Source organism: Triturus cristatus, chromosome 8 (assembly GCF_964204655.1).
Source record: "Triturus cristatus chromosome 8, aTriCri1.1, whole genome shotgun sequence".
Lineage (NCBI taxonomy): Eukaryota > Metazoa > Chordata > Amphibia > Caudata > Salamandridae > Triturus > Triturus cristatus.
Window position 1 is genome coordinate 789,635,383 of NC_140591.1, and position 14,076 is coordinate 789,649,458.

The following is a 14,076-nucleotide window of genomic DNA, read 5'->3' on the forward strand; positions in this document are numbered from 1 at the left end:
GGGGTTAAATTTACTAATCCCACTCTAGTCTGTGCAACATTAGAAAAAGTGTTGGACTTTGGAGGGGTTAACATTACTATTCCCACTCCAGTATAAGCGACAGTAGGGAAAGTGTTGGACTTCGGAGGGGTAAAATTTACTATTCCCACCCCAGTCTGTACAACAGTAGGAAAAGCAATGGACTTCAGGGGGGTTAAGATTACTAATCACACTCCTCCAATCTAAGTAACAGAAGGGAAAGCATTAAACTTTAGAGGGGTAATATTTACTATTCCCACTCCCGTCTGTGCAACAGTAGGAAAAGCGTTGGATTTCAGAGGTGTTAAAATTACTATTCCCACTCCAGTCTAAGCGACAGTAGGAGAGTGTTGGACTGCAGAGTGGTGAAATGTACTATTCCAACTCCAATCTAAGCCCCAGAAGGTAATCTACTTCACTTTAAACACATTACATATTTGCATAACCATATTAATTTAGAAAAAATATAAAACTCTTAAAATAAACATTATTACTTTGCATAGAATGTGCATATATATAAAAAATTTAAAAACAAACAATTTACAAATTCCTACACAATGTAATAATACATTTTCAATTTAACATTATGATCATTTATTTAATACTTAGGACCTGATTACGAGTTTGTTGGTAAGGGAATCGCTGTTGAAACGGCATTGGAAACCCGGCCCGCCATATTATGATGTTGGCGGTTTGCTGAATGAAAGACTGCTGGAGCACCACCGCCAGTTATTCGCAGACGGATTTGACAGTGGTAGGCAAAAAGCAGCTGTGAGAGGGCGGTATAGTGAAGTTTACTGACGTTGGAATTACGAGTTGGCTTTCCGACAAGCCAACCATGGTGGAAGACCGCCTGCATTGAGTCAGCTGAATCGAAGGAATTGGGGTGCATACCCCCATTTCCTTTTCTTCCCTTCAGTCTCCCATGTGGATCTCTTCCCCCAGGGCCCCCCTTTACAGCAGCATCTTGCCCCTAAAGAAAACAACCCTGTTGGCGCTGAAATCCAGGTAAGTCAATTTTGCATTAATTACCCATTGACTCGACTGGGCACATATGATCCGGACTCCAGCAATGGGAAAGTACTGGTAGTAGGTATTTTTTACATGTGTCATGCATATGTGTACATTTAACACTTGTGCAGTCAAAATGTACACACCTGCATCGGCAAGCATGAACAAATATTCCCTGCCATCAGAAACACCACTGTTGGCCCAGCAGTCACATCATAATATGGCAGGCGGGAGACAGCGGTGGTCTTCTTGGAACCATGTAATGGCGGGATGGTGGTAAAAATGCCAAATTTGTAATCAGGCCCTTAATTAAATTTCCACCCTATACCCCTACAAGCCTAACAACCCAAACCTAAAATATAACTAAAATAAATTAGTATAAAACAATGTATATGAATAATAATCAATTAAATAACTAATTAACCATAATTAATTAATTGTTAATTAATAATTGCTTAACGTCCCACCCAACAACCCTACACACCCAGCAGCCCACACCTAAAATATAACTAATATATATATAATTGTTAGACAATTTACAAAATGATTTATCAATTAAATATTTAATTATACATTAATATTAAATATTTTTTTAAATATTATCTAACTTCCTACCCTATAACCCTACAAACCTAGCAATCCAAAACTAAAATATTTACTAAGCTAGTTCAGTATTACATAATGTATATAAATAATAATCACTCCAATAATTCATAATATTTAGTAACTCATTTTGAATTAATTATTACTTAATTAACTTCCCACCCTGTACCCCCACAAATCCAGTAACCCGCACCGAACATTTAACTACAATATATGAAAATTACAATATTAAAATAATTAATTATCAGTTAAATATTGTATAATAAATTAAGGATGAATTGTTAATTAATTATTACCTAATTAACTTCTCAGCCTGTACTCATACAACCATAGCAAGCACACCTAAAATATAATTCATTAAATGAGTATTACAGAATATACATAATTAATATCAATCACCTACTTACTTAAAAATCATTAATTAATGAATAATTATTACTTAATAACCTTCCGACCCTATCCCCCTACAAACCCAACAACTCGCTACAACTCTATAAATTATTGTTAACAATGCTATTAAAAATTCTAAATCACTTAAAATTACAAACTAAATAAGACAAAATTATTAACAATTGTACAAACAATATTAACACATAAAATTAATATATGAACTAAAACACATTAAAATAATTAAGTGACAATTTATATTCTTTACAACTATATTTTTGAAAATGATATTAACAACGATATTCTTAATCAGCTACTTACCTAATAAAATGATATTCTTGACAACAATATTTTTGCATCACAATATTTTTGTAGCTCCTGCTTGTCCCAAACTTGTGAGATGCACTCGAGCTCGATCACAGGCCTCAAGCTGCAGCCCTGCTCAGTGGTGGAAACGCTGGCTTGCCGACTCCTTTCGCAGCCGCTACACCCCTGCCTGACGCATTTCGAATTTCTTCATCAGAGGCTGGTGGTGAAAGGGATGACGCACAGTTCAGTGCTGACAGCTTCTGAAATACTCAATCACGCGCCCCCATTGGGCTGCTCTGGATGAGTCTGCGTGTTGCTTTCTGGGTGCTGTAGTCATGGAGGGATGTGGATATCCCCTTGTACTGTGTACCTGAATGTACTGCTGGTGATTTAAAAGCCCACCGATGGGCTTCAGCGAGCGAGCGTTGCCTATTTCCAGCGGTCGTGCTCCACTCTCGTGGCCCCCATTTCAGCGAGTGGTGCATCTTGGCGGCCAGAGCGCCGCCTGTATATGTAGCTTCTGCTTGTCCCAAACTTGCAAGATGCACTCGAGCTCGATTACGAACCTCAAGCTGCAGACCTGCTCAGTGGTGGAAACGCTGGCTTGCCGACTCCTTTCGCAGCCGCTACACCCCTGCCTGACGCGTTTCGATTTTCTTCATCAGAGGCTGGTGGTGAAAGTGATGACGCACAGTCCAGCTTGCTGATCGAGTGCTACTCACCTGTGGACAACCTTTGGAGCAGAACACAATATCTTTGTATCATATTTGTTTTCCAAAATTTCTGTATCCAGATATTAAAAACTTGATTTTTGCCCAAACACCGCTATTTCCATCCTCAGTTTTTTACAATCTATTAAATACAAAATATATACATATGTACAATGGCAGCCACGCTCATATGTGACCTGCACACATACACACACACAAGCATTCATTTTTTTTTTTTTTTTTTTTATATCTTTATTGACAGTTTTTCCATTTTTCAATAAACAGCATACTCAGTAACAAACAGATGAATAAGTACATGGTATGGTACAATAGCATTTTTGGCTAGTATGTCAGACCGCTCAGGGCTTACGCCAAATAGTGCCAGAAGTGTAACAGGTATACCCAGCGATTGACCAAGTGTCCATTTCAAAACATGTCCGCGAATTACCATGCAATGGTGATGTTAAGGAATTGCTGACAGATCACCTCATATTCCACCATGTTCAGCATGGCCACATGGGATGCCAACGCCGACGTAGCACACACACACACATTCATACATACTTATACACACAAACACAAAGTATACTTGGCTGCTTTACAGCACTAAAACTAGTGATTTTGAAAACCATGTTTCACACAGATGATGAAATACAAGTGAAATAATTTCCAACTTTTTGGGAAACTGCTTAATTCCCCCAATCCTCTGCCCTCTTTTAGGGGATGTGGCTGCCTACATCCTCCTCCTTTATCCCTGTCACCCTGAATAGACTACTGCCCATCATATTTAGGGATCTTTGCTGGCCATGCAGAGATCTATGCCTTCAGAGCACTGAAAATTTGCGGACCAGCCACCATGTTTTATGCAGAAGCCCAGCAAACGTTTTCTTTTTTCAAAAACAAACTTCCAAAATGGGAGTTTGTTTTTGAAAACAAAATACTAATGACTGACCTGAGGGGTCATTTTTATTTTTTTCTGTTTGGGGCCTGCAAGGCTTCCCTGTTGGTCCCAAACAGAAACAAAATGCATCAGACCATGTGTTCGAAACACAGCGGACAGTCTTTTGTCCTAACCCCTAAAGACCCAACTCCATTAGGCCATTGTGTATGGTTATTTTCGACAGAGCAAGCAGGTGCAGGTGTGGGAAACATTACGGTCCACTGACTGTAAATAAAGTGGACAGACTGTCAGTTTGGCGAAAAAGATACTCTGCAATATTTGTGGTGGCATACCCTTTTGCCAATTTGTAAATGAGGTCCTTAGTCTTAGGGCCTTATTACGAGTACGACAGTCCTCTGAATGGCCGCACTCATAGTGGCAGTTCGACCACAGCCACCACAACGGGTCCGCCCGCAGTATTCTGAATGTGGCAGCCAGACAGCCAAAGGACCCTCGTCTCTGCCGGGATCCAGGATCCTGCAGAGGTGGTGCAGCGGAAAGGGGCAGCAATATTCTGGCAGTGCCACTGCGGCACCACTGAGCATATTACGAGTTGCCTAGCTGCTGTCCATTTCATGGTGGTGGGCCCACCATCAAGAGGTTTGGTGGATAGGCAACCAGGCCCCCTGGCACTTCTGGGCCTGGGGATGCATGCAGGGGGGCACAACCTCCTAGAATTGCACCTCCGTTCCAGCATGGTATGGCATGCTCGACATGGTGCATGCCACACCGTGCAGGAACATGCTGTAGGCACTGTCATGGGCGTGGTCTGCTGTTAAGGCTCTCCTATGAGCCTTAAACAGCCGCCTCCGTGAGGCTGCTGCTGAACTGCCCGCCCGCCCGCCATGGATTAAAGTCATAATCCGATAGGCGCACCACAGGCTTGGTAGTCCTCCTTTGGGCGCAGCGGTGGTGGGCCCACAAGTGGACCTCCAAACTTGTAATCAGGCCCTCAGTCTTCAGTCTCTTACCATAAGAATATATTTAGATAATGAAAGCAACAAGAAACCCTACTATACTTCACACTTACCCTTTTTTAATGGCATTCCCTTCACGAAAGATAATCAAACCTGAACATAATTTTGCTCACTGTGTCCATTGTTATTTATACCTTGCGGACAGCTGCTTCAAAAGTCTAAGTGCATGATTTAGATTTTGGCAGACGGGTTACTCCGTCACAATGGTGACAGATATCCCAGCCGCCAAAATATAAATCCCATTGGATAGTATGGGATTTATATTTCGGTGGACGGGATATCCGGAACCATTGTGATGGAGTAACAGGTACGCTGAAATCTAATGGCCTAATAATGAGTTTGGCGGTTTGGGAGCGGGATGCCATGCCACAGCCCTGCTTCTACACTGCAAAACCTCACCGCCCCCCACCCGCCAGATTAATAATTACCTTGTGGTATTGTGGGCGGTCCTTTGCCATTCCCACAGTGATGCCTCTTAAAAATGCACAACAATGGGAGCGCCAAAGCCCATTCCTGCATGGCATGTACTGTGCAGTCCATGTTGTGTGGGAATGGGTGTGCATGCAGACAGAGGTGCACACCATGTGCCCCCCTGCATGTATCCTATGGTCCTGAGGCAACAGGGAGCCCTGTAGGGACCCCTTTTTCCTCACTGCCAAAGTTTTCACAGTGGCCTCACTGCAATGAAAACTGTGGCGGTGAGGAAACTCAAAATATGCTAGGTGGTGCAGCAGCGGCATGCCAAGCATTTTGAAGTCTCTGACCACCGCCAGGGATTGCTTATCCCTGGCAGTTGTGGCGGTTCTATGGCGTTCCAACCACTGTAGTTGTAATGCTGCAGTTGGACCACCAATGTGGCGGTCCCCGACTGCCACCACACCTCCAACGTAAGTTTGGGAGTCCCATGGTAATTAGGCCCTCAATCAGGCCCTTGACCATCTAAAGATTGTATGTGCTTCTTAAAACATCAAAATATATTGCTTCTGTCAGTTTATGAATGAATGGATACCTTTGTTTATGAGTCATCATAATATGCGATTAGCTTTTTCTTGTGGGGCTCTAAATTTACCACAGGACCCATCTACAATCAAAAAACTCAAACACCCCCATGATTTATACAACATGATTATTAAAACATTTGATTTTACAGACATAGCACACGCCAATGCAGCAAGTGCTGATACATAAAATAAAAAAAGTGTAAAAATTTTTATCACAATTTGCACCTGCATACTCTCTAGTTCAAATATAGGTTTATGTGTTTAGAAAGTAAACATGCAAAAATAAATGATCCATTATTCACCTTCCACACTTCAGAAATGTTGTACGAAAGCTGCGACAGTAGGCATTTTTGCACGCATCTTGCTGTCACCAAATTTCCATTTGTGACTTATGTTTGCATCGCATCACCCACAAGAGGCAATTTTAATTTCCAACATGACATATCAAATTCTTTATTATGCAACAGCAGGATGAACATGCATTCCGTAACAAAGACACAGACCCATAGCGCTATATTTCAGGACAGATGATTGCTCACCGGGTCTTAAAAAAATCCGCAGCAGACAAAGAACATATCAAATCACTTACTTAACACAGAGTCCTCCGTTTTAAACACAGTTCGTCTTTTCCCTAGTCTCACTGTATCTGCCATTTCTCCCGGGTGATACTCTGGAATATTAATGACCTGAAATAAAAAATAACCATTACATAACAATTAGTGCGGACGAGTTAAACATAATAAACAATAAATTATAACTGATGTTTGTTGTGATAAAGCACGTACCTAAAGAGATATGGTCCAATCTATAAAAGGCCTGATTATGATGTCAGGCAGAAAGTCATCCGATAGATTGTCGGATGCTTTCTGCCCGACATTATCGTTTTCCGTCCGACCGCTGTATCACGATACTGGTAGTCGGAATGAAATCTGCGGGGGAATTCCACTCCGCTTCTGACGGGCTGTAGGAGGCAGTTGGAGCATCAGAAAGGCAGATAATCAAAAAATAGCAGTTTTTCTCTTATGATGTCTCTTTCCCACAGCCTTTCCATGTCTTTCTTTCCGACATGGAAAGGCTGTCGAAAAGTGACTTTGGGGGCCCCTAGCAGTTCCCCCTTACCCCTTGGCCCTCTGCTATGGGGCCTGGGGGGCACTTATTGTGCCCCCCTAAACATCCCTGCAGCCTGCCACACAGTGCAAGGATGTTTTAAAAGTGTATATTTTCTATTCGGGCTGGTGCTTCAACCCGCAGCACATGTCTCAATAGAAAATATACAATTTCTGACCACCGTGAAGGCAGCCCCATCATAATTGATGAAGCGGAACCACTGACTCCTTGTCCGGTGGTCCGTTTTTGCTAAGATCGACCGACATCGTAATTAGGGCCAAAGTGTTTTCCATAAGTAAGTGCAATTTATAAATAAGTCTCAAACAGATCGATTTATGTCCAAATTCATCTCAGGTCAATTAATTAAAACTGTAAATCCCAGAGCTTTATCCATAAAATCAGGAATTGCGGACATTCACAGCCCACAAATGGAAATTAGTGCCACAGAAAATCTGGGTTAACAGTGGATTTCAGCAGCAGTACAATTTGGGGTGTGGTGAAATTTCATTGAAGAGGGGCTGTTTGATGGTCATTAGGATGATAAGAAAACGAAAACAGCTGTAACTTTCTGGTTATTCAACATGCTTTCAACATTTTATCCACAGATTAATAGACAGAAAGTAACTTCGAAAAGGAGTAATCAGTATATAAACGCATGAAAATCAAATATTTTTTTTTTTTTAAATTTATGGACAACAAATTTCAGTGAACTTAAGGGTAGACTGATCTACTAAGGAAAAATTGATCACCTATTCCACAAGACCTGAGGAGTAATTTGTATTTCTTCCTGTTTGGGGCTGTACGGCTTCCCCGGCGGTCCCAAACAGAAACAAAAATGTATCAAGACTGTACTCACTGTGGATAACATTCAGAAGCGAATACAGAAAATATTCAAGAATTGGGCCACATGAATAGCGTTACAGAAATAGATTGACTTTCTACATGAACAGCAGATTTTCTCTAGGCAACTAACAGCACGATCTGCAAGTAACCGATGCCTAGGATTGGAGCCAATGAAAATGTCTGTAATTTAACAAGAAATTGTAACCAGCGTAAATTGAGGGTAAAATGTAAACGTACGATCTGCCTATATATTTGTAATGCTCAGATAAGGCACTTACTCAACTTCTCATTTATGTTGATTCATTTACACTAGGTACCTTAACATGGCTGGTAGATCTTCTGCTAGATAATTATATTTGTTTCCTATGTTACAGTCCAAGTAGAGCTTGAAAGGTAAGTCCTTTTTAGGTGAAACAGCGAATCAAAATAAATAGAAAGCTTCATACCAAAAAAGGTAATTACATTGTCCACAAAAATGGAAAATGTACAGCTCTTCTCAAATTCTGAGTTTATCACCTTGGTCTAATAAATATAAACTATAGGTCTTCTAGAGTCACTTAGGTCTACTTAGGTGTGTTATTGGCCCTAAAAGATGTGAGATCTAAATGTGATGGTACCCACAACAAAGAAAAGGGGGGAGAAGGCACAAACCCTACCTCATCCTCCTCAAGAAGTACGTAAACACACACTAAGAGGTAGAGCGACAAAAAAGCGGCCTATATATGTTAGCAATTGCAAAGGGTTCAAGAGAGCACACACACTTTGTAAAAACTGCCCTCACAAACAACAACTTGTGGCATGCTTCATCATAGGGCTGCTACTAACGCCTCTGCGCAAACCCAACGCTAGAGGCGGAGCAATAGGGAGGGGTACACAATACAACAGTGATACAAACAAACGGAAAAGACAGGATCCTAAAGTGCAGAAGTAATGAGTTTTAAAACTGGCTCAGGGATATCTCTATAATAATTTTATTCCTGGATTCCCTAGTCAGGATAAAAAAGGTATATAAAAGAATATATACCTAATGGATAGTGGTGGAATGAGTAAATTAAGTGCTCACCACCCCTCCATTCTGCATAGCTGTCAACATGTTTCAGCCGGTTCAAAGCTTAATCTCCGGCATTCCTCAGGACAAGTTGGATCCCTATGCCCTTTTTCCAAAACCCCTCTCACTACCCACTATAGTGGGCTATACTCCACCTGTAAGTCTGGAGTCTTTTCGTAACTTTACTCTTTCAATAGGAACTGGAAGGTAAAAGACAAAACAATAACAACAATTGTTTTCACATCAAATACAAAGACAACATTATTAAATGTGTGCTCTCAAACAATCCCAAACAGTTGCAAACCACCCAATTGGTGTCACCAGAATCTTGCATACGTAGTGCAAAATCCACCATCATAAGTCAGTGGGCAACAAATGGCCCTCCTAATGGTATATCCAAATCACGTAATCTGTGATTCATTTCCATTTAGACTAAAAATATACTTCTCACAGGAATCCATGTGCTCAATAAACAGAGAAAAGACACACTCCAACACTCCAACATAATGTAAAAGATATAAAAGCATTACTTCCCATATCATAATCATAGATTTTAAGTTCATGTGCACTCATTCTGGGTCGTGCGATGTCCAGGCTTCCCCACTTCTTACCAGAGTTTATTAAGCACATTGCTAGAAATGGTACTGGAGTAGAGAGCGACCCTCTGTAGTCACACACTGCGGGAGGGAAATCACAAAATGTTCAATTCTTAGTTTGTTTTTCACTCCAAGCGATATACACCCTGCTGAGCCAATGTTCTCCCCTAATGTTATAGCCATAAGTTTTTACAGGTATGTACTACACGTATTATATCCTGCCCGTATTCAAAGGCACACACCAATTTCACCATCTTCACCACCCGTTTACATGATGAGGCTATGAGGAATATTGTCATGAGTAAGGCTGAGTATCCAATTCGCTCACAAGAAGGAGAATAACTTATCCTTCAGTCATCAGCCTTCTCTACCGTGACAATCGTACGAATAGATATAACAAAATACTTTACTAATAGATGTAACAAAATACTCTACTCCCCCCAGTGTCTGGCCAAATCCCCCTTACTTCATCAAGAGTGGTGCGCCGCCTGCGGAATACGTCTCTCCTGGTGCCGTGTAGGTACCCCAGGCTTCCATATCCCTTGTATTATCTCTTCCGCTCTCTCATCACGTGATGCGTGCGAGTGACGAAGCACGCATCACGTCGGGGACTAGACCGCTAACCTCTCAATACCGCCAAGGTTTTGCATGTACTCCATCCGGAAAACGGCTCACCCGTCCACATTACGTACCGGTTCCCCATGTTGCTAATCACTATATGAACACGCACTAGGACCAAAACTTGCCCAAACGTGCAAGCCATTTTCCGTAAAGGAGAGGATACATCTATCTCAAAGAAATATCTCTTTATTCACCAATATATTACAGGCAACAATGTCTCAAGGATTCACCAATATTACCAAGTAGGTAATCGTATATAAAATGTCAACACCCAATAAAATAACTTCAATAGCATCCTCCATAGAACCTTATAATTCAGAGGGTAAATATAGGCATGACATTACAGATATCCTTGAAACTCATGGTCAACCCGAGGTGAATTTGAGTACTCTTATCTCAATATTCCTCTACTCCCTCCACCCACAAGACCTGTAGTCAATGGAGCGAGACCGCCGGGTACCAATTCATTTTCTACCTAGTGCTGACCATGGTATATCATCATTGAGTCCAAATTCATGACTCTTCGTACGGTATACCCACTTCTGCTCCCGTACGAAAGGGGCCTGTGAAGGGTATCTCATTGATGGTCTAAAGGCGGGTTTATCCAACACTGTCCAGTATATATCTTGTATTGTGTGCCCTTTTTCAGCATATTGCAATGTAAGGCGTGTGTTAGTCCTGGAACATCTGATATTGCTCCTATGCTCCATAATCCTCACCTTCACCTTTCTACAAGTCATCCCAATGTAAATCAAATTACACGGACACTTGATCATGTAGATCACATTGGACGAGTTACTGTTCGTATGTACTCGCTGTTGCCAAAGGTATTTCAGACCCACATCAACCTCTTTTGTATTCTTGGTCAGAGAGCAGACATCACATGACCCACACCGTGTGTGTCCCGTGACTGGTGTTAAATGTCCACCCACCGAGGGGCCCCCCGGGCGCTGTTCTGTGGGCGAGAATGTACTAGTTGGTCCTTAACATTTTGGCCCCTCCTAAATGCAAAGAGGGGTTTCTCAAGCATAAGGCCACTAGAGTTCAAAATGCGCCAATGTTTTAAGATGATACGTTTAATGGCCGTAGAAGATGTATTGAATGTAGTAACACAAACAGTGTTATTTTTTGTTGGTCTTTCCACTTTGGTCAGTAATGCCTCTCTAGTGCAATTCCATGCTCGCTTCCGAGCTCGCCTGGCTATTTGCTTCGGATAACCTCTGTCATCCAATCTTTCTGCTAAGTGTGCTGCCTCTGCCTTGAATTCATCCGGTTCTGAACAGTTCCTGCGAAGCCGCAGGAACTGACCCACCGGTAGATTTTCCCGCAAAGCTCTAGGATGAAAACTCCCAAAATGCAGGAGTCCATTCTTATCCGTAGATTTATGATAGACTTTAGTTGACAGTTTCCCCTCCATTGGAGAGATAACCAAATCCAAAAAAGGAAGACTGTCCTTAGTAATAGTGTCGGTGAAGTGTAAAAAATGATTTTGTGCATTCAACCATTGCATAAACTCATTTATAGATGCCTCATTTCCCCTCCAGACAAGGAGGACGTCATCTATAAACCGTTTCCAAACACGTATGTTGTCAGTCCATGGATTTTCAGAGCTAAAGATGTATTTTTGCTCAAAGGCGGCCACATAAAGACCCGCTAGACTCGGTGCAAAAGCACTACCCATTGAAGTACCATGGGTTTGCAAATAAAGCACTCCATTGAACTCAAAAAAGTTCCGAGTAAGAGCTAAATCCGCCAGATGTAAAATAAATGGTCTAGGGGTCTGATATTGCCAATCCAAATCAAATAAAAGCTCCTCAATCATTCTTAAAGTTTCTAGTTGCGGAATATTGGTATATAGGGATTCTATGTCCAGTCCCACCAAAAATTCCTCTTCAGGATTGAAGGCCATGTCACTTAAGAGATTGAGTACTTCAGTTGTGTCTTTGAGGTATGCCCTCCTACTCTGAACCAAAGGTTTGAAGAAAAAATCACAAAATTGCGACAAGGGCTCCAGTATGGAGTCTATACCCGCCACAATAGGTCTTCCTGGTGGTGGTCTAGTTACTTTGTGTACTTTAGGTAGAGTATAAAATGCAGGTATAACAGGGTCTTTCTTTAATAAGAAACCAGCCTCATGTTCTGTTATCCAGTCATTACTCAGGGCTTCCTCTATAATAATTCCAATTTCTCTCTTTAATCCTAGAGTAGGATCGATTTGGAGAATCTTATAGTTCCTTTCATCACTTAATAGTCTTCTGCACTCCTGTTCATAAACTTCTTTCATTTGGATAACTATTGCTCCACCCTTATCGGCGGGTTTTATAGTTATATGTTGGTTATTCTTTAAATCTTCTAGGGCTTCCCTTTCTTCTCTCGTGATATTCCTGTAAGGGTACCTCTGATTGTTACCTAGTTTGTCTATATCATAAACAACTGCTCTCTCAAAGGTGACAACTTCATTTGGTAATACCGAATTCATGGGTGTGAAGGTCCACTTGGGGCGAAAATCCGTATCCCCTCTCTTCTCTGTTCTATCTTCCCGATCTGAAAAGAAGACATTTAATCTCACTGATCTAAAAAAAGTCAGAGAGTTCCTGGCGCACCTTGAAACTATCTACGGTGCTAGTAGGGACAAATCCCAGGCCCTTGTTAAGCACCCTTCGTTGTGCTGATGTTAAAGGAAGGTCTGTAGGATTCATTACTAAGTCGCCTCCCTGCTGGTCCCCGGTACTGGGTCCCGTGCCATACTCCATGTTACTCTTTGATTTAGATCTTCCCACTGAACACCCAGGTTGCCTCTTTGTCTCCCCCTGCCCCGGCCCCTGCCTCTGCCTAAAAAAGGGGAACCAGGTATCTGTGGGAAATTCTGGATGTTATTAGGGCACTGCATGGGTGGGAAGGGCTGATACATAGGGGGCCAGCCAAATCCATGGCCTTGATAATTTTGGTACATAGGATTAAAGTTGTACCCCTGGCCTTGATACTGTCCTCTACCTCTACCACACCCCCTCCTCCTTGGCCTGTTCTCACTCTCACTCCCATTACTGTTCGAGCTCATGGAATCGGAACTCCTCCGGTCTCCCTGATGTCCCTTCTTTGCTTCTTCCAATGTTCTCTGCACATATTCTACTGTCGTATATGGATACACTTTTTCTTTTGAGAATTTGTTTGCGCAGAGGCGTTAGTAGCAGCCCTATGATGAAGCATGCCACAACTTGTTGTGGGTGAGGGCAGTTTTTACAAAGTGTGTGTGCTCTCTTGAACCCTTTGCAATTGCAGGGGCAGGGGGAGACAAAGAGGCAACCTGGGTGTTCAGTGGGAAGATCTAAATCAAAGAGTAACACAGAGTATGGCACGGGACCCAGTACCGGGGACCAGCAGGGAGGTGACTTAGTAATGAATCTTACAGACCTTCCTTTAACATCAGCACACGAAGGGTGCTTAACAAGGGCCTGGGATTCGTCCCTACTAACACCATCGATAGTTTCAAGGTGCGCCAGGAACTCTCTGACTTTTTTAGATCAGTGAGATTAAATGTCTTCTTTTCAGATCGAGAAGATAGAACAGAGAAGGGGATACGGTTTTTCGCCTCAAGTCGACCTTCACACCCATGAATTCGGTATTACCAAATGAAGTTGTCACCTTTGAGAGAGCAGTTGTTTATGATATAGACAAACTAGGTAACAATCAGAGGTACCCTTACAGGAATATCACGAGAGAAGAAAGGGAAGCCCTAGAAGATTTAAAGAATAACCAACATATAACTATAAAACCCGCCGATAAGGGTGGAGCAATAGTTATCCAGATGAAAGAAGTGTATGAACAGGAGTGCAGAAGACTATTAAGTGATGAAAGGAACTATAAGATTCTCCAAATCGACCCTACTCCAGGATTAAAGAGAGAAA

At 41.9% G+C, this 14,076-nt stretch overlaps 1 protein-coding gene across 4 annotated transcripts in view; it reads right to left on the bottom strand.

Moving 5' to 3' along the window:
- LOC146805091 (CTP synthase 2) overlaps positions 1 to 14,076 on the bottom strand; it is a 1,453,753-nt gene that overhangs the window by 483,079 nt on the left and 956,598 nt on the right. For all 4 annotated transcript variants that reach the window (XM_085622227.1, XM_085622228.1, XM_085622229.1 and 1 more), the window contains one exon: positions 6,546 to 6,642. In XM_085622227.1, the coding sequence (XP_085478353.1) occupies positions 6,546 to 6,642 (97 nt within the window). The remainder of the gene's footprint in view (positions 1 to 6,545; positions 6,643 to 14,076) is intronic.